The sequence below is a fragment of the Alosa sapidissima genome, chromosome 6, assembly GCF_018492685.1.
Source record: "Alosa sapidissima isolate fAloSap1 chromosome 6, fAloSap1.pri, whole genome shotgun sequence".
Lineage (NCBI taxonomy): Eukaryota > Metazoa > Chordata > Actinopteri > Clupeiformes > Clupeidae > Alosa > Alosa sapidissima.
The window spans coordinates 28,142,118-28,163,939 of NC_055962.1; the positions used below are offsets into that span (position 1 = coordinate 28,142,118).

At 45.8% G+C, this 21,822-nt stretch overlaps 1 protein-coding gene across 8 annotated transcripts in view; it reads left to right on the plus strand.

Annotated features, from left to right (window-relative positions):
- Positions 1 to 21,822, plus strand: part of disp1 (dispatched homolog 1 (Drosophila)) — a 63,107-nt gene that overhangs the window by 31,597 nt on the left and 9,688 nt on the right. For 5 of the 8 annotated variants that reach the window (XM_042095488.1, XM_042095493.1, XM_042095487.1 and 2 more), the window contains one exon: positions 11,768 to 12,395. In XM_042095488.1, coding sequence (XP_041951422.1) covers positions 11,809 to 12,395 — 587 coding nt within the window. In that variant the 5' untranslated portion in view covers positions 11,768 to 11,808. Of the gene's footprint in view, positions 1 to 7,807; positions 8,001 to 11,767; positions 12,396 to 21,822 lie in introns of those variants that run through there. The other 3 variants (XM_042095495.1, XM_042095492.1, XM_042095494.1) reach the window with 2 other exon arrangements.

The window sequence follows — 21,822 nt, forward strand, 5'->3', positions numbered from 1 at the left end:
TGTTTGCTACCTCAATTGAAATGCAATTGAAATGCAAGTGAAATTCATGAATTGGAATTTAAGAGCCAATTTCAATTCAATTCTGGAATTTTGCAGTCAGACAGGCACACACTCTGGAGTCAGAGTTCCAGGACACTGTGTCTTGTGACAGACAGTTGTCCACAGATGCTCGTGCTTTTCAGGACGTGTTTGTCAAAGCTCTCATTCATCATCGGGGCTCGACCGATGCGAGTGCGAGCAAGAGAGAGCGATCGAGTGGCACCCTCGTCTCCTGTTTCTCACGGTGCTGCTGGTACACTCCACCCCGCCGGGCAGCCCCCCACCACGACACACCTGACCAGCCTCCTGCTGTCACTCTGATGGATGCAGCGCGGGGCGAGAGGGGGTACGTTTGAAGGAGGCTGGGAAAGAGGCCTTGCTGTTGACATCCCACTTTTTAAAGAGTAAGATATCCTTTTTTTTTTTTTTTTTTTTTTTTTGAAGAGAGAAAACGTTGACCTTTCTTCCTGTGGTCTTGGCTATGGGGGTTGCATCAGCATCCTTCCTCTCCCTTTTGGCAAGACCCTTTTAGAGACACTGTATGGACCCTTTCAAGAGAGTTCCATTATCAGCATCATAGTTGTCCCCACAAGACTTCCTTTTTAACATTCCATATGTTATCTTAATGCAGAGGAAGTAGATTGGGGCCCAAATAAAACGTTCAAGCATTGTTTTTGTTTTTATTGTTGAAAGGGTCTATTGGGTTGCAGAGAGGAGGGAAAAGAAAGGTCTGTATCCGGAATAAGGACGGAATTTGATGATGATATGTTTGCGAGCTCAAGCAGTGGGTGCCGTGCCCACTGTCTGCAACAAATGTCACGCCTGAGACATTTCCTTCGCCCAGTTTGCTTCCCAGTAACCTAGTTTAATTCTCAAATAGTCTCTCTCTCTCACACACACACACACACACACACACACACACACACACACACACACACACACACACACACACACACACACACAAATACACACAGAGACATACCACATTTACGCTTCCTATCTGTGTTTATCTTGGCATTAGAACACTTGTCCCTTCTCTGGCTCATTGAGCAGCAGGCCTCTTGTGTATTTGGGGCAACCCATTGGCAGGCCTATCTCTTGTGTATTTGGGGCGACCCTTTGGCAGGCCTATCTCAGTTCACTACTGCTCACTGTGTGATCATGCTTGCACCTATATTTAAAAGCAGTTTATTTTTTCCGATTACTGCAGAATTGATAACAATTAAAATATCAGTTAAGTGGACCAGGAAAAGTGCCCATGTATCTAGATGCGAATCGTATCGTCTTTTACATGAGAGATTCACACCCCTAACACACACACACACTCTCACACACACACACTCACACACACACACACACATAGACACGTACACACACACACACACACACAAACTCAAGACATTCTCTTGCATGACTGGCTTATTGTTTTCATTTGACTTGTTCTTCCTTGAATCTTGAGTTTTTTTCTTTTTAATGAATCTTGTGCAACCACAGTGTGGTTGGAATGGCCACATCTGGGCAGCCATGCTGTGATGTTGTAAACAAGAGGTAGGAACCTTGCCCAAAGGGGTTTTTCTATTTTCTTTTTTTGAGGAGGGGGGTTCGCCTTGTGTTCCATTTCAGAAAATTCACCTGCACCAATGTTTTTTTTGGGGGGGGGGGGGGGGAGAACACTAAATAGCCACTTGGTCAGTGGCCAACGATATAACCGCTCAGAACTGTCCTCCCATAAAACAGCCTAATTGCAGCAGCCTCAGACGCTGGTTGCATTGCTATTAAGCGAACACAGTACAGCTCATGGCTGGTGCCCCGCCAAGTCTCGGAGCAAACGCCAACGACCCTCTGATGAAAATGAGGGCTTCCTGAGGACCAGTTCTCTGTCGTGCTCCGAGGACCCTAATGCACTGCTGTGTACCAGCCTTAAGGTGCGTATCAGTATGAGAGCTTTGTCGCCAACAGATCCAATAACCAGAGCTTCCACTTAACAACAACAAAAAAAAACTCAGCAAGGAGCAAGCGCAAGAGATGTGGAATGCTCATTGTGCAAAAATGTCAACACCATTATTTTGGTGTGTGTGTGTGTGTGTGTGTGTGTGTGTGTGTGTGTGTGTGTGTGTTCTTCCTCATTTGCTCATTCTTCGCTTGGTCTCTGGCATGAGGAGCAGCTGCAGAGGCCTAACCTCATCCCATCGGCGCGCCCGGCGTCCTCCACAAAGGACCGTGACACCGGACACGAAATGGCAGCCGCTCCGCTCCGTCCCGTTCCCCCGCGGCCTGTAGCCGAGGGCCCATTAGCGAGCGCCGAGGCCTGCCCCCGCCGCCTCTCAGCACCCTCGGGGGCCCTGATCCCCTCCCGCCCGCCTGTCCACCCGCCCCGCGGGCCGCTGAGTGAGCAGCCACAGAGTGAAGTCGCACAGTTGGAGCTGGCACAGGCGCCAGGCAGGCAGCAGGCGCCAAGCTCTCCTCACGGATACTTGTCTCTCTTTCTTTTTCTCTTTCTCTCTCTCTCTCCCTCTCTTTCTCTCTCTTTCTTCCTCCTCTCTCACTTTATTTTCTACCTTCCTCCCTCTCTGTCTGTCTCTCTCTCTTTCACTCTTCCTCCTCCTCTTTCTCTTTCTCTCTCTTTATCTTCCTCCTCTCTCTGTCCCTTTAATATTTTTTTCTTTTTCACGTGTTCACTGAGTCCTGAAATCTTCTCTTCACTCAATTTCTCTCGTTACATTTCTCACCCTCTCTCCCAGGCTTGTTGAGTTTAATTAAAAGGATTTCAGGAAATATGGCTTTGGACGTAGTACATGTTTTGTTGAGCTACATTTTTGAGGAACATTTAATAGGAATATTTCATTCTATGTTCTGTTTTGAGAAAATTTAATATTTTCATTTTTTTAAGGGAACTCTAATATAAAGACATAAAAAAGGAACCTCATCCACGGTCACTGCTTTAATCTGATTCTCTGGGATAGTCCATTCACAACAGACACTTAGCTCTCAATGACCATAGTTGTGACATTAAACAGGACCGGGGCATGTGTTTCCATACCCTTACAATTTCTGGATCAGAAACCAGGAGGCAAACGTCTGTCTCTGCCAGTTCCTCTGTCTATCTGATTCACACTTGGGAGTCTGAGAGTGCATGGGGAAATTTGACATCCTCACTCCAAAAGGCAGAGGCAGAATCTCTGAGGTTTGGAGGGTGACAGACAATCCCCTTGTCCAGAAAATCTAAAGCCTCCCACCCCACCTACCCACCCCCCTCTCAGACGGGAAGAGTCTGAGATTCCCAGCCTCCGAGTGTTTGTTGAGAACCCTGGGCAGGGATAAGATTGACTCTGGGCAGCCAGCACTGTGTTTGGGCAGCTCCTCAAAGCCCTTTCCGATCTGCTGAACAAACGCTAAATTTGGGCGTCAAAGAGGGACCTTAAGCTGTCCCCTCCTACCACCCCCCCTCCACCACCACCCCCCCTTCCCCAATTCACCAGTGTCTGTCTACAACCCTCATTAGCATCCAAGAGGAAGACCCCAAGATTCTTTGAGTGGCGGCCGACGCTGACCTCCAAACAATTTTGCTCATTTTGCACGTTTCTGAGGACCATGGAATGCCATCACTTCCCCCTAAGACCTTCTGCAGGTCTCAGTCTTTCTCTCAGTCAAGTGAAAGTGAGCACCACAAGGCATGAAGAAAAGCGTATTTAATGGCACATCATGAAAGAAAATGGAAAGATCATGCTAGAAGGTAGGAAGAGGTGTTTCTGGGTGGAAAACTTGATGCATAAGTAAAAAGAATGAGCTTTGTGTCAGATATTTGGGGGGGAGGTGACAAAAGCGCGAGTATTATTCCGAGCAGCATCACTCTTTTGTCCTGTTACCACATGAAACCTCTCGGGGAAAAAAACCAACCATCATTAGAGGATGAATCCAGCCTTTGTTGTGAAGGGATCCCAAACAGAGCCTCTTAGACTAAACCTCGAAAAGTACTCCCCTTTCGTCTTGTGTCGCACCATTTAATAAGGACCTGTGTTTACTGAATGTTGAATTGAAAACCAGTCATGCTGGGACAGAGACTCAAAGTAGCATTCTTCCCCTTGTGCAAATAAAGATATGGAAAGACAACCCCCCCCCCCTGCACAACTGTGAACTGTTTCAAGTCTGTCCTGCTATAAAGATAACCTGTAAGGGGGTTTTCATATGGTCTCATACAATAGTTGCTGTGTACCAAACAGTCTAAATTAATTAATTCTGGATAAAAAGTACAGAAATTAACAGAAGTACAAATATATTTTCAGAATACAGACGCTATCCTTTTCAATTACTTAAGACTTCTTGCTTAAGTCTACTACTCGACTTGCTTCTCTGTCTTGTAGTCCGGATTTAGATAATTGAAAAATGGCAAACGCAGTCCTCATCTATGTCTGACGACATCTGGAAGTAAATCTGTCTGACTGATTCACAGTATTAGTCCAGGTTTGGGGCAGGATTGAAGTACGCTGCCCCTCGACCAGCTCACTCATATTGTTTGTATTTAAAGCCAAGATTTTTTAATGGGTCTAAATTCTTGTCTCTGGAATATGATGGAAACCATACACGTCATGTGGCCTCAGCATATGGTTGTATTCCAGTGTGCCAGCATGACTTTCGCCCTGCACCTGTGCTTGCTATTTCTTCCTTAAATTATTTTAAGTGCAGAAATCGATCCAGCACACGACCCCTGCGTGATATATCTTTAGATTGGTTGTGGAGAGCACTCTATTGTGAGGGCGCGAAGATTTGGCTCGGCGCCCCTTAAAAATGTGCAGCCTTTGTGTTTTGAGCATACAGCTGCGTGGTGATCTCTTTTTCCAAATCTCCAAATGGACCAAATGGTCTGTCGCATGCTTTTTGTAGATAAGATCTTGTTTGAAAAAAAATATGCTTTTTCTCTTGATTTGAATTGATAAGTAAGAGTTTCTAATTCTTGTGCCTCCAACTTGGTATGACGACAGTGTACAACTTCGCTATGGTCTCTGTGAGAGAGATAGCGAGCCGTTTTGTAGCCAGTCATCCGAACGCCTGCGCTCTAGCTCAGTATTTGTGAGGAGCTGGCCCCGCTAAGCACGAGGCATTCCTAGTGAGCCTTTAGTGGAGGCCGAGTCGGGGGTGAATTTGAGAGGAACTCTGATCAGCTGGGAGATGTCAGTCCTCACCCCAGAGAGGCGTCAATGGGATTCGGTTTCCCACCGTTTCCGAAAACGCAGACGCACAGAAGCTGGGCAGCTATCCGACCAATGCTGCATGGAGGTGTACCCCCCCCCCACCCCCGCCCCCCCTTATCACAGCCAGCCCGGCTGCCCCCCCCCCCCCCTCTCTCTCACACACACACACACACACACACTCTCACACACACTCTCACACACTCATACACACTCATACACTTATACTGACATTTTGTCAACCATCAACCTGTTTAATGCTGGGTTGCCACAGAGTGTACTCTTGGGGTTATCAGATTATCTGATCCTTCCTTTCAGACCTCAGCGCTGCCATAGCCTATTAGCTCATCATAAATGTACTCTCAAATCAAATCGAGTTGGATCGTATTCAATTTCTTGATTAAAAAAATTCTGTATGAATGTTTTCTTTTTACTTCTTAGTCTCTCTCTCTCTCTCTCTCTCTCTCTCTCTCTCTCTCTCTCTCTCCTCTCTCTCTCTTTCTCTCTCTGCTGTTTGATGTTTTATGTCTTTGGAATGCATAAGAGGGAGAGGCTTTTGGCTCGCTACCTCCAGCGTTTGCGCTGCATTTTGCTCAAGCATAAATGTTTTACCCCGGTCTGCCATAGCTTACAGGAAACAACTTACATTTTGGCGTCAGCAGATAGCCCAATGTCGTCTTTTATGGTAAGATTAAACCGTTGTTTTTGCGAGAACCTCGGTTTTTGTTTTCCGCAGCTGTTAAGAGTTTGGTGCTCTAGGGCTGAGTGTTCCCTGAGAGTTCTCGTGCTGACATTCAGAGGCCATTGGATATGTCAGGCAGGCCAGCTTTCAAAGCTGCACATTTAATGTATTTCTCAGGACCAAAGAAAATGAAACGACAGCAGAGAAAGTAAAAGAAAGTGAAGTTGACAGACACACATCCTCACCTTTTGTTTCTGTTTGCACACCTCACCTCTACTCCCCGTGCGCGCTCGGCCCTGTAATGTTGTTGGCCGACCCTGTCGGTTTGATGAACGGAGGGTGATCAGTGATGGGCGCAGTGTGCTTTGATTAGAACCGCGTCCAGGAACTTTTGGTCTTTGATGTGCTGGCCTGCGTCCTGGCCGCCTGGAGTCATCCTGTTGCCTGACTGAGAGGGTGGCAACCTTACAGTCTGACAGGGCTTAACACAAGAGCTGTGTGTGTGTGTGTATTGATGTGTCAGGGGTTGTTACATGATCACGTTATGGTGGATCTCATCTCATATTCTCTCATCTCATCTCGTCTCTATCTCATATTCTATTCCTTAATCTCATCTGTAGATGCCCGTTATAGAATCTGGGCACTTGGGAGGGTATCTTCAAACCATCTTGAAAGTTTTTTTTTTGTTTTCTCCACTTTTTTCAATTTAGGATTTCTCTAGTGAGGACAGGATAAAAATAATTTATCCATTTGAAATAATGCCTTTATCTTATGTCACTGTATATTTATTATGCTGTCAGTTAATGGTCTGTGGTAATGCTTAAACTAAAGGGAAAACTGAATGAACACTAAGCCTAATATCTTCAGTATTTATGTTTTTACGTTGTGCATCTTTCTAGCCCAGGACTATATCACAGCACCAGTTTTTTATATAGTGGAGAGGCCCACTAGCCCCGTGGAGCCATTTGCGTGCTTTTCTGAGTACAATCATCAGAAAATGCGGCTGGGCTTGTCCCCCCGGGCTAAAAAGCCTTATTGCGCATTATGGCGCTGCTATATGAACTGTGCGCTGACGATAATAGACAGGCGAAATGAAAGCCAGGTACAGCCTCCCCCTCTGCCTTTCCATGATGCTGTGCGACCCGGCCCGCTCCCGCTGAGCGGAATGCGCTGTGGAGAATTCGTCCAGCGAGTTTCCCAAGGATGTGGCCGGAAGGGCTTGTTTTCCAATTCCAATTCACAATCTGGAAAAGATGTTTGGTTTTTTGAGTGTTGCAAAAATAAAAATAAGTACACTCAAACATTTTTAGCCTTAAAACAACATTTTGCCTACGAGTTATTTACGGCAACTTTTGTCAGTGCCGGTAGACTAGTCGATGAAAAAATAGGCCTAGATCTAGCAGACCAAAGGAAGCCAGACATTGCTTGTAGGCTAGGCTATTAATTAGTAAGCCAGGCTGTGCCACTTTGGCGGTGATCACATCATGACTGTTGGCAAAATAACAAACATAGACGACTTGTTTAATATCCATAGGGAATGTGTTTATTTTGACAGGCATAGCTTATTATAACGTGTAATAAATACGCCTATAACTCAAGACAACGCTTGAACATGACGTGTTCACTGCTCATATATTATTGCATTTAATAAAAACGTTCGTATTTGTCATCAGCATCCAAAAAAGTCCACAAAACTGTCGGAGTGTTAACGAGATGAGGTCACTTTATTTTTTTTTTATATAATCACCCCGGCCTTAGTGTAGCGCACTGCCAGGGGAAATGCTGTCACTCGTTTGCTTTCGTGCTGCGGCGAGCGGGTTAATGTCCTGAGTGATCACAGGCGCCCTATCAGAGCGCTGGCGTGAAGCTCCAGCCCACTGCCTAGTCTTTCCCAAGCCGACTGCATGTGTTTGTCCCTCTGGCTGTATGCTTTCATATATCAGACAGAAGCCGTCTCGCCGCGACTTGTTGCTTCGTTTGGGATTTGATTGAGCATCAACTGATTTTTGATCCAAGAAAAGCGGCTGCAAAGCAGCGGTAGGAGGATAATTGGAAATAAGGGAGGCTTGGACGTGGGAGACGCAATACACAAGGTAACGAGTTGACAAACCTTTGTAGCCTATGTTTTTAAAAAATTTTTCGGGAAATGTAACATTAGCAGTGTAGGCTATGTCAATCGCTCGAGATGAAAACGCAGATGCGAATGTATAATGAAGTTAGTAGTGCTCAAATAACGACGAGGTTTTCACTAAACGATTTGTTTTCATCGATATTCTGTTGATGTATCGGTATGTGTGCTATTTTAGATGTCACTGGATTCAGAAAAAAAACTCTTCGGAAAGCTGAGTAAATAGGCGGTTGAATTGGCTAGATTACTGATTTATCATGAGGACAGCATTGACGTGCATTAAAAAGGAAATTCTTGTTATGTTTAGCCTAAAGTGTAACGAACCCTGTCCTGACTATGCTGAATGGAGAACTTCTCAAACAAATCAAATTCGCGTCCGTATTGTATCTGTCAAAGCTGGTATTTGCATTGAGCAGCATGTATACATTCGCAGTGTGGTATCCCGGACACCCTTTAGGAATGGCCTTTCACAAATTTTTAACCAAAATGACCAAACAACTTTAACATATTGTCACTGCTAAAATAAATCAACGCAGTGTCACACAGGAGCACTGTACACTTGGAATCCTCTTTCAAAGTAGTTCATTAAAATGACTAACTTTCAAACGTCACAAACAATAAATCAAATTTCATGTGAAATGGGTGTACTTTGATGTTCTAAACAAGACAGCCTGGAGGTACGTTCTCCTGACATCACCTAAATATTTCTTGACTGCCTCTGGTGTTCTTCTGTATATTATGACACATGAGTTTTAGGTTGAGAGGTGGGTGCAAGGTGAGAGCTTAGTGGGAATGCCAGAACAGCTTTGATGCTCTGTTTAGTTTTGGGAGAATACATTTACCTCAAATGGCTTTAGAGAGGTTTGCCACTTGAATAGGGAACCCCAGGAGAAAGTTCTGTTGCAATGTCTCTGAATTAGGCCCACAATGTCAATACCGCCTCATGTTTACCGAAATAGGCTATCTCTTCTTTTTTTCAGTTCCCTGGAAGGCAGTTAGTATTCTAACTTTCTTTTTGTAATTGGCATCTACTAGCCCTAATTAAAGGGCTGGGAAGCTCTGTAACTGTATCTCTGGCAGTGTGCACCAGTGGTAGTCGCCGAAGACTTCCAGTCTCACTCAGAGGGGGTAGAATTTTGCCGAAAGGGAGCGAGAGCTCTTCCAAACCGCTCCACAGTATCCAGCCCTTCCGAAAATGCGGCCTACTCGTCATTGCCATTCCCTGCCTCGGCTGCACAGACCTTTCTGTGTTGTTCGTGTAGACCGCTGTGGATGTCTCACCTGCTTGTCAATGTCCTGCAATGGGACACTCAGGCTCCTGCTGAATTCCTTTAGCAGCAGGGTGGTGTGTGTGTGTGTGTGTGTGTGTGTGTGTGTGTTTGTTGGTGTGTGTATTTGTGGGTTTTTCTGGCAGATGTTTCCAGTTTGAGCAACATGATTTTGTCGAATGCAGTTGAGGTCTCCCCACTTGAAATGTTTTTCTCGCGTATGTTGTTGTGTAAGCATTAAAACACAAAGTTTTGGTTACAAGGTGGCCGACTCAAGGGATTGTCAAAGACAGTTAAGACCCACAAACAAGAGATGTGCGTCTTATTGAGGAAATGTCCTAATTTTTATTCATCACAAACAAACGCACTAAGCTGGGGAATATGAAAAGCATATGCCTTCAGAGTGTATTGCTTGGTAAGGCACATAACTCCCGACCCATATATTAGGGTTATCAAGGATCACTGAAAATGGCATTTTGAATGAGGGTCAGCAAAGTTATTTAGTCCTCTGTTTACTCTCCTGCTAAACCCTGTCTGGGATTTTTTGTGGTGGGGGGGAAACCATCTGCCTGTTTTCAAACACCCTGCTGTCCAACCCGACCCCGCCAAGTGAGACATCATCATTGTCTGTCTCTCTCTCTCTCTCGCTCGCTCTCTCTCTCTCTCTCTTTCTCTCTCTCTTTCTCTCTCTCTCTTTCTACTGTCTCTTCCCTCCTCTCCTCCAACTGGGACACTTTAACGGCTGTCATTCTCAGGTTTCTTCCCTTCCCCTGTGTGCAGACACAGCACCATCACATTGGTCACATTCACGCTGGCGTCCCCCTTGTAATTTTCCCTCCATTTCCCTGCCGGGTTCGCCCATGCAGAAAGGAGCTTTCTATTTGATACTTTTTTTTTTTTTTTTAAATGGATGCGGGTCAAACGTGAACACCACCAGTTCTGTTGGTGTGGGCGAGATATTTCAGAGTGTTTAGCGCTATGCACACGCACTCCACACGCAAGAGGTGGCCCTGTGTGTGGAAAAGCTGTTTGCGAGCTTTGCCCCCAAAGACACACTTGTCTCTTTCAGTAGCCTGTTGCTTATTTGGGACAGTAACTTGCCAGCAACAAGCCAGTTGTGTGAAAGATGGTCCTTGGCTTTTTACAAGTGGTTTAAATAGGAGCTTGAGAGTGTGTACAGTCCTGTCAAGATCCCCCTGAAAAGCATCCCATAAATAGGTTTCTTGGTTTATTGCCACTCATGGAAGATTTTGGTTTGCATAAATATGATATGAACTATAACAGTGTGTATGCACCATGTCTCTGTCAAAGACCTTCTTCAGGTTATAACTCAAGTAAGGTAATTAACTCTGGATTTGATTATTGTCTTTTACATAATGGTACGGCAGTCAGGCTTTGTGCCAACATTACAACCATGCATTACCCTGTGAAGTGCGCTTTGCCGGGACTTTTTGAAGTGCACGCAGAGCGTATCACGACACCGGCCCCGAGACGATCACTTCTCTCTTCGAGGGTTTCTGTTTGATATGACACAGCCCCCATCCATTGCCTGTAATCGGATCCAGCTGAGGGCTCAAACCCCCTCCGGTGCTCCGGGCGAACCTACAGACCTCTGTTCAGTCTCAGGACCCGGCTGGTAACGTAGTCACCGTCTGCACATCTTTACCCACAGGACCTGGGCTCCGCCTGTTGATGGAGCACTGTAATGTTTGGCCCTTGTTACTCACCTGCTTGTATGGTTCTTGTCTGTTCGCTGAGATCATCTCTCGAGAACACTTGTGCACAAGTGCAGTGTGGGCTGAGGAGGTCAGGACCCGACGTGGGTGCACTGCAACTTATGTTTCCTTCATCTGTGACTGTGTCATGTGTTTGAATTGGCCAAATGTACAGGATGAAGTTGCATTTTGATGGCGCTTTGGACTGTTTGTGTTTTAAGAGTACCCTTTACTGTAGAGCTTGCTTTGACCATTCTGGGTCATTCTTGATGCTCCTCTGAAATGCTTAACTGTGATGGAATGGAAGAAGAGGAGAATGTTTTAAAGACACATGGCTGCTTTCTTACTTGTTCTGACATCCAGTTTAAGCACAGTGTCTGTGTCTGGTCTCACTCAAGAGGGTCCAGTCATCTTGCACAAATGGAGCTAGCCAATAGTAGTCCCGTGTGGGACATCTATGACTATTGCTAGTGCGTACAGACCCATGGTGAGACAACCATGACCTTGCCAGGTGGGATGACTGCTCTCTCGCTGCAGTTTCCAGAGCAAACAACGTGTTAGATGTTTTGCCATTGCTTCCATGGGTGACTTAGACTCATTCAAACTAAAAAAGGGTTAGCAGTGATGCTGCTGAAATTCCATGGAATGTTAATGAAATTCTCTCTCTCTCTCTCTCTCTCTCTCTCTCTCTCTCTCTCTCTCTCTCTCTCTCTCTCTCTCGGTCTCTCTCACTTTTCCCTGACCCCCAGAAGAGTGGTGAGACCAGCAGAAAGCCTTTGGGGAGGGGACCATGGCCCTGAGTGAAGGGACCAGTGACCTCCAGCCCTTCAGCAACAGCAGCAGCCCCCCCTCAACTAGCGCCAGCAATGCACCCACCACCTCCAGATCAGCTTCCAGTGGAGGCTCCGCCAGCCAAGATGCCATCCCCTCGGCCCTGGGCACAGACGGCGAGGAGGAGGAGGAGGAGCGGGACCCCCCTGTGACAAAGCCAGCACCCACTGCACCACCCAAAGACGCCCGGCAGCTCGCCGGAGGTGCCCAGAGGTCGAACGGCGGCGTCAAGCCCAACGGCTCCCTCCGGCCGCCTTCCTCCTCCACCTCTTCCTCTTCCTCCGCATCCTCTGCAGCGCAGAGGCTCCTCTCGCCAACGCTGACCACTCCTCCACCGCTGCCACCGCCGTGCTGCCTCCGCTGTCCCTACCACCCGCCCGCACTCTGTTGCCATAGGAGCCAGCAGGAGTGCCACCTCTTCCAGAACCATCCGGCGGCGGCCGGGCTCCATGGGGGTGCCTGCTGCATCCAGGGCTCGGCAGCCTTCTGCATGCAGCAACGCTGGCGGGAGCATTTCCAGAACCAGCCCAATATGGCCGCCCTCAGGTAGGCTGTCCCACACACAAACATTCAGAACACTCACGCTCAGAACACACTCACACACACACACTCTCTGCGCTGTCCAAACATTCAGACTTCACTGTATTTTTTTCTTAATTTTTGTCTATTTGGAGGAATAAATAAAAAAAATCCTCTCTAGCATTTCATTTTTGTTGTTTTATTTGATTCCACATGCATCAGTAAAGGTGTTATTGCTTTGGAAGAGATCATGCTAAACACCTCCTGTATACAGTATGACTGTGCGGTTAAAGTCAGTTGATCTATTCGCCAAATTGACCTTGACTGACAGCAAGTAGAGAGATCACAAGTCTTCAGATCTAAGGGCTTTTAGGCCCAGTGGAGTACCTCAAGTCATCAGCTGAGAGGGTCTCTAGATCTGCCTGTCTTATTTCCCACACACACACACACACACACACAGACAGACACCACACATGTACACACACACACACACACACACACACACACACACACACACACACACACACACACACACACACACACACACACACACAGTATCGCCATAGAGATCACACAAGCCAAATGATCTCTGAAAGCGAGTGTATCGGGCTGTAGAGTATAACCAAACTCATATTGGTAAACTTCAACGTTTCAGGATGACATTTATTTACTGTCTTTTAACAGCGGTGGTGTTTGGAGGCGCTTCTAGTCTGTTCCTCATCTGCGATCCACAGACACATGCACATATGGCTTGCTTCTCAGCCTGTGGTGGCAGAATATTGAACTCATTAGTCAACAAACATTTGCTTTTGTTTTTTTTTTTTAGTAACTGTTGCCAATTTTAGCAGCAGCAGCCTTCGATCTTCTCAAGTTCTAGTTCAGTTTTTTAAAGCAGGGGGACTTACATGCCTTTTTTTTTTTTTTTAGTCGAGCAGTCCTATATTTGACAGCAGAAAAAAAAACTTGACCAGGGTGTAATTATTTACTTAGGTCAGTTGCCTCGTGGTGGTAGCCAGTAGTTGGAGGTTTCATGCTCATGTAAGACTATAGTTTAGCTCGGGCAAATGCATGGAAATTTCCCTCCCCAATCGAATTAGAACCCCCACGCCCACCCCCCCACACGCCCACCCCCTATTCCTCTCATTACAGTGATGTTCTCTATCTTTGTGGGTGGCTTCGGCAGATTAGATTTATGCCTCCACATCGAATGTGTACAGAGGACCCCATCAGGTTGCGTTTTCACAATGGGTGGTCATGTTCGATGAGGATAACATTGCAATCATTTGGGTGCATTTGCTGCTATCCGTGTCTCCCCAAAACCCCCAGCCTCACCTCCACTCTTCATCGCCACCACTTTTTGTACCCCCCGCCCCCCCGCCCCCCCCCCCAAGCCCTTTCCTCCGCTTCTCGGCAATGAGGTGCAGATGTGGCCCTCGCTGTGTGCCTCCTGTGTTGAACGGGCTCTGTTTACCAAACAGGTCGCTCTTGTGCGGCGATGACAGGTTTGAATTACCGCTCGCGTTTCGTTACCCTCAGCGCTTCGGTACGTCGGTGCCATGCGTCCTGGGGCCCCAGAGGTGACGGGAAAGCCACAGTGACTGGAGACGGAGTGATAAGGCCCCGGGCTGGGGCGAGAAATGGATCTTTCCTGATGTTCGGACGGGAGGCCCCTGAACGACTTTACTATGTGTTACTCTCAGATCAAGAGGCAGTCTAGACCAGAGAGCGCCCTTAGCCCTGTGCACTGTGGTGTTTTGTGAAGGCCCCCTTAGATAGGCCAAAAGGTGGCTCAGGTACATGTGGTTGAAAGTACATTTGCACAAGGCTTTTGTCAGCTTTGAGATGTTCTGTCTCTGTTGTGAATAGAGTTTCCCTGTAATTGAGACACTTGCAAGTTAAAACACTGTCAATTTGTGGTATATGTGTTTACGTTTTGAAATGGAAAAATAGTGGCCTTGCATGGGCCTAAAAGAAAAACCGGCCTATCCGTTTTGTCCGAAGGACTTTCCTTTAGGGGCTGGGAAATGCATTAGAAGTAGTCAATGTCTGACTGGTAAGATTATCCATCACCATGATTTTTATGTTTCTTTTATATGTATACGCATAAATAGTTTGAGCGAAGGAACAGTCGGAGAGTTGAATTGGTGTCCTTGAGCAGTCAGCTGTTTGGCAGGGGGGGTCTCAAATGGCTTTTCAAGCTCCTGTGGCCGACAAAACAGAACCCTGCTTGCACAAAGAATGTTCTAGAGGCGCCGGCAACTTCGACCTTGAATCCTACCCTGTCGCGTCCAGTTCTTTACCACTGTCTGCGCGGTAATCGCAAGGTTCTTGTTCAGGGAAATTCATTACCCCAAGTGCCTCGTTGATAAGACCTTCTCTTTTCATTCACATGAGTGTCAGAGGACAGGACGTGTTGAGGCAGAGACGTTTCAGACCAGGCTCTATGGCCTACAGTCAGACAGTCAGTCAGCCTCCCTGCCTGCCTACCTGTTGCTGCTGCTGCTGTGGCTGAAAGGCCAACTATGAGCTGTACTGACAGAGGGGGATGATGGGAGCTCTGCTCAGGTCACGAGGCCTTCTTGACCTCTGTCCTCACATTCCATTCACCCGTCTTCTCGTTTTCTTCATGCCACATTCCTGTTTTTTTTCTTTTTTTTTATCTCCGACACACACAGGCACGCACACACACACACGCACATGCAAATGCACAAACACTCATGCAGAGGCACACACAAACGTGTCTAGCCTTTAGTTTGGTTTGAACTAACAGGTTGGGAGTTGTTGCCCCGTGTTTAGAATAGCAAGTGTTGAGGAGTGCGGCTGTTGACTCTGATTTGTTGCATAATGCTATCATCCGAATCCAAATGCGAGTTCCGTCATGTTACCATGGAGCCAAATAAGACAAGTACCTTGGACCATCTGTCTGTGAGTGTCAGACCTCGACTTTGTCTAGTACTTGTGTATTTGATCACCGGAGCTCATGGACATTGAATAGTCTTGCAAACTTTCTCTTGCCAAGAGACTCATTTTGATCTAGCTAATTCCATTTGTTAGAGCCCCGGATTTGAGGTTTCACAGCGGAAGCCTTTCTAAGCAAATATTAAATAAATATAGAAGAATGGTTTGTCTTGACAGCTGCATGCCCCAACCAGCAAGGCTGTCTGAAAATGATCTAGGCGCTATCGATTTCAGGGTGTCAGTTTGAGAAGGCTTTGCGCATTATCTACAATAACAACTGGTTGTCCATGTCTGCTGTGGCACGTAGAGTCGAAACTGCTGTCGAATCTCCTGTTTAATGATTTGTAGGCCCTTTTTGGAAGCAAGTATATCAGAAGCGCAGTGGCCCAGCATGACCTTGCGAATAAATCACTGGCAGCTCGTGTCAGGGTAATCACAGTAAGTCATCTATAGACATGTACAGAAACATACTACTGGACCCTGGAGGTCATATTCATTCAGTCGGTTCATTTTGGTTCGAATAGGGAGTGTGGTAGATGAAGTGACAGCATCTGCCACTCTGTGTTGTGTGGTAACAGTGGTTATTTACTGCAAAAACGTTCCACCCCTCACCCCTTCCACCCCTCAGGTCCCTGATTATTTGGGCAGCGGCTGAAGTGCCCTTGAGCAAAGCGCCTAACCCCTCACTGCTCCCCAAGCGCCGCTGTTGTTGCAGGCAGCTCACTGCACCGGGATTAGTGTGTGCTTCACCTCACTGTGTGTTCATTGTGTGCTGAGTGTGTTTCACTAATTCACGGATTGGGATAAATGCAGAGACCAAATTTCCCTCACGGGATCAAAAGAGTATATATACTATACTTTTTTCCCAGGGTCATCCATCAGCATCGTCCCACCCCCTGGTCCATCCCCATTCAATTCTAATTCCTCATGTTTTCTTTTCCAGTCCTCTGTCCTGCTGCCATGAAATTAAGGTTTACTGAAGGCAGACGTGTGTCTGTATAGCGTTACACACACACACACACACACACACACACACACACACACACACACACACACACACACACACACACACACACACACACACACACACAGTTGACTGATCAGTACCATGAGGCTGGGTGGGAGTGTGTGTGGGAGCGGGGTGTTTGAAGAGCTCTGCCCAGCGGTCATAGAACCTGGGTCCCAGCCACGGCACAGCTCCCTGGCCCCCGTATGGTATCGTACAGTACAGTACGGCCCCCAAGCAGAAGGCACAGCCCATAAAGGTGCCCACCGCAGATCAAAGCCCACGCAGTGCCCCGTAAACTGGGATCAAAGCGTCTGTCTGCTCCACATACTGTCATAACTCTAAAATTAGCTTTGAAGGAGTTTTTTTGTGTCTGATTTGAGATCTCTCTCTCTCTCTCTCTCGCTCACTTACTCTCTCTCTCTCTCTCTTTCTCTCTCACTCTATCTCTCTCTCTCTCTCTCTCTCTCTCTCCCTCACACATGCACACACACACAAGCATGCTCATATTCTCTCTCTCTCACTCCATCTCTCTCTCTCTCTCTCTCTCTCTCTCTCACACACACACAAGCATGCTCATATTCTATCTCTCTCTCTCTCTCTCTCACACTCACTCACTCACTCACTCACTCACTCACTCACTCACTCACTCACTCACACACACACACACACACACACACACACACACACAAGCATACTCATATTCTCTCTCTCTCTTTTATGCTCAGTAACTCTTATTTTGTGTGTGCTGTGCTGTTAGTGAAGCTTAAGTTCAGGACGGGTGTTTGGTGTCTCCACCTCCACCTCCACCCTACCTCCACCTCTACTACGGATGACCCTCGGAGGATGGAGCTGCCTGCAGACTCCGAGGGACACCTCAGGAAGAGCCCGCAGCTCAGCACTCCAGGACTGTAAAAAGTTTTGCTTAGAAGGATATGATAAAGTTCTCCCTACAGGATTATTACGGATGCATGGCTTCATAGCTGGAGCTTTAAGCGTGTGGTGTTGTTGACTATAGGTTAGCTTAGCAACGGATCACTGCGAGAGACCAGACTGTGGGTGTATGTTACTTTTCATGTGTTCTTCATAATTTTGTAAGCTTCACTTGATAAATCCCAGTAAGACAAGTTTGAGGTAAATGTTATTTTTTAGATATTTTTTCCCTTTTTTACCGATTGCCTGTTTCGTGCACTTCGTGAACTGCAGGTAGGAATTTTCCACCCACTCACTTACTCTTTCTATCCCTCCCTCTTCTCTGTCTCTCTCCTTCACACACACACACAGACACACCCACACACTCAAACACACATTTGTCCTGCTTTTCTCCTACCGTCTTTCACCTCAGTGGAAATCTTTTTTTTTTTTTTCAATGGTTATCTTCCAGAATAGCTAGAACGCCTCCTCCCTTGAATTTGGGCAAAACGGAAACCAATAATATAATATCCACTGGCCATTATCTCCTCCTACCAAATTATGCTCTCATCGTCTCATTAAAAAGTGATAGTCAGCTAGTAACACATTGCCACGTAACACCTGAAACTGTCAAGTTCTATCTGTGTGGCGAACTATTTATTTTGTCAGCGGAAGCCACGAAACGGTAGCACAATTATTTTTAAAGACCCATTGTTTTAAGTTTCTTTTTGTCGTTTTGGCAAGTAGCCGTATAATAAGCGGGATAATGTATTCTCCACTGCGCATCGGGGTTCTGTTCTCCTTGTCGGGACTTATTTTCTGATAATTACCGGATTATGCTCTCATCATCTCAGTCACAAATGCAGATTCATGATTCATCGATCCAGTTATCCCAGAGAGCGTGGGCAAAAAGGACTTTCTGCAGCACAGGTTTTTTTTTATCTGAAACCGTATCGCACCAGTAACACTGTGACTTCCTTAAGTATATCTACCAGGGCAGAACCTGGGAAGTAACGCCCCAGAAGAAACTGCAACTGGATATTGTGTGTAAACAAAGCGACCTGGCTCTACCTGGACAAGCTTACTGAAGGAAGTCTGCTGTCTGTCTAGACATGCACCTTATCACAGTGGTTGAAGCAGGAGGCCCAGCTTAAGGGGCTAAGGATGGGGAGGGGGACCTTGAAGTTGACCCAGTTGCATTGAAGGGAGGATATGTCCACCTCTGGCCTTCGGGGCTTGCTATACATTTGTCAGTGTGTGTGTGTGTGTCTACTGCATGGTGCTAACGAGGGCTGCAACAATTAATTGATTAGTTATCACCTATTGTTAACAACTATTTTAGCAATCGGTTCATCAATTTTGTTAGAATTTACTGATTACATCTTCTTAAACTTTTTAATATTTTCTGCTTTACTTATTCCTCTATGACCGTAAACTAAATAGATTTGCCGTGTGGACTAACAGCATTTGAGGACCAGATCTTGGGCTTTGGGGAATACTGATCAAGATATTTTCACAATTTACTGACATTTTATCGATTTAACAACTATTTGGTTAATCAAGAAGGGAATCGACAGATCAATAAACTATGAAAATAATAGTTGCATTTAGCCCTAAATCGAATTTTCATAAACTTCCCCAATCTAACTTTCCTCCACCATATTTCTGGGCTAGTTTCCCAGTCAGGAATTACACCTAGTTGTGGACTAAGTGATGTTTAGGGGTTGTAAATATTTTATTTGAAATAGCACATTCATGCAACATTGGGCGATGGTCGATAGCTCTTTTGTCTCTAGGTTTATGCAGGATCTTTCCGTTGTCAGCCCATCCGCATGTAGCTGATTGGTTGAGCAGGTGTGTGTTTTTGTATGTGTATTTTTGCCGTCTGTTGCATTGTCTGTGAGTAGCAGAGTTGTGTATTTGCAAGGACTGCCTGCTTTGCCTCACAGCGGTCTGGTGTGTGTTTTTGTATGTGTATTTTTGCTGTCTGTTGCGTTGTCTGTGAGTAGCAGAGTTGTGTATTTGCAAGGACTGCCTGCTTTGCCTCACAACGGTCTGGTGACACGCAGGTGCAGCTGCGCTGTTTGGATTTGGGGACTCAGGAGGTCTCTGCGTCTGCCCTGCATCAGTCTCTCCATGATGGATTGTTTCCAGTTTCCATGGTGTCACGCTGCTTGGAAACCAGGTCTACCCAACGGGTGTCAGTGAAAGCTAGAGAGTGCCACAGAAAGTCGTTGTGTTCAAGTCTCAAGACACCTTTCATCACGACAGAGACTTGTTTGTGTGCTAAAACAAACCTCTGCCTCTGGGCGTTAAAAGTTGTTAGTTGACGTTAAATTTTAACTAAATAGGCCAGTTCGTTTGGGATGTTCTGCTTCCAGGCAGGCTCTTGTCACACCCATTCCTATTGTAGCCCTCCAGAAGTTCTTTAAGGACACATAAGTCAAGTACACAGCTGACTTTAAAAACAAACAAAAAAAGATTTTGACTCGGTTCACTTGCAGTAGACATTCTACGTGGTGAATTATGCAACTTTGTAATTTCTTAACCCCCCACCTGAGTCTTGGGGTTTAGGGGGAGCTTCTGTTGGGCCGTAGCAGAGGGACAGGACCGGGGGATAATAAAGACATCTCATGGACAGCTTGTAACTATTGGCTACAGTGTTGAAATCCAGCCTGTATGCCTGGAATCCACACACGCCCATATTTCAACAGCAAGAATGTGGAGATGGCAGGTGTGGCCTCCAGACCCTGAACCCTGATGGACGTTGCCCTCTGTGTGTCCCTCCAACAGACACACACACACACACACACACACACACGCACGCACACTAAGCGCCGTCTCGCTCACACAAACAGCAGGCTATCTGAATGCATGCGCTAGGGAGGCATTCTGCTGCCTCTGTTTAGACAAGGGAGCGCGGCTGATGACGTCTCTTCTTCTTGGGATTAATGTGGAATCTCTGTGAAAAAAAGACCTATACACCCACACACACACATTCACACAAACGTGGTATATGTGTGAACACATAAACATATAAGCCTACTAGCGCAGAAAGACTCGAAAACAAAATTAGGTAGGTCAAGGACTGCATTTTTAAAGCTGGAATTAAAACACTGCAAAATATTTATTAGCACCGTTGAATGTTTTATAAGGATAACAATCAAAATGCTTAGACATCACCATAAATTTAACCCCTTTTGAAACAGTCAGTCATTGTGACCAATGAGCATAAATAGAACACATAAAATAACTTGCTCAACTTTTACAACATTACTTTCTAGTACTGATAATTATCCAGTCGTTAAGGTACTTACTAAAGAGGTTCTCATGTTAATCTTGAAACATTTTGCTAATAGTAAATATGGGAAGGAAGCAGCACACATTTCCAGGGGAGAAGGCATGTGCTTTCCCTCCTGAACTGTTCATGATATGAGAGCCAATGGGGCCATGCTGGGTTCTACTACGGTGTAAAAGGCCATCTCTGTAACTTAACTCTAATCCTAAATACAGGGCGAAAGAGTAAGACAAAGTAATTATGGCCTAATAACACTATTTTATCTATGCTTTATTATGTCATCTACTCAAAGCACTTATTTCCAGAGTGACCATGGCATATCTAGATGTTGCTTTGCATATTGAGACCGTAGCATTTATGATTAGATCATTTGTAAGATTTCCCTATAATTGGCTTTCTAGGTAGGTTGCGCTAGCTGCTTTGCATAATTGAATGGTGCAACACACCTGTGTTAGATAAATCTTCTGCAGGCCTTTGGAATCATATGAGGAGTCCTCCTGGAGTTACGTTTGAAAGTATTCTCGGTCTCTTGAATTTCACAATTAGCAAGCATTTCTCAACGTGGAAATGCATTGATCTCTTTTTTAAAACCTTTGCTGGTTTTTTTGGCCTTCAGATGGTTCACTCATATCATCGGTCAGTTGAGCTTATATTTTAGGGGTCAGAAAATTCATCCGGTTTCAGAGTTGTCATGAGCTGGCCCAAGTCCTCATGAGTTGATGAAGTCCAAAGAAGTTACAACGTGATCAAATAAAATGTATGGATTTTGCATGGACATAGACTGTTGAGCATGTATGAGTTAGCACATAAGTGTTTTGGCATTGAGCTATTTTCTCTGGGTGATGTGAGGATCTCGGAAAAATATACAAGAATGCTCTGCTGATGTTCAGTCACATATACTATCTGGGCTATATGAAGTACCTGTTTAAGATGGCCACAGCAAGCAGCTGTGCAGGCATCATGCATACGCCATTCATAGGCTGCATGTGTGTAAAAGGCTTAAATCAGTTCCTGTAGGGTTCTATAGGTTCACCTGTGCAGTGCCATGGTACAACCCTATAGACCTTTCAACAGCATAAACAAACATTTGTGTTTCTAAGGCATTTCCGGTGGCACAGAAAACAACTAATTGTTACTTGGCGAAAAAGAAGCTTTAAGGTCGACATTATGTAGAGTGTTACGCTAAAGTCCGATTCATTTGGGTTAGTATCTAGTATCTGCATTAGTTTTGAACATTTCAACCAGAAATCCTCTTGGAACAGATTGAAAGGGTCTGTATG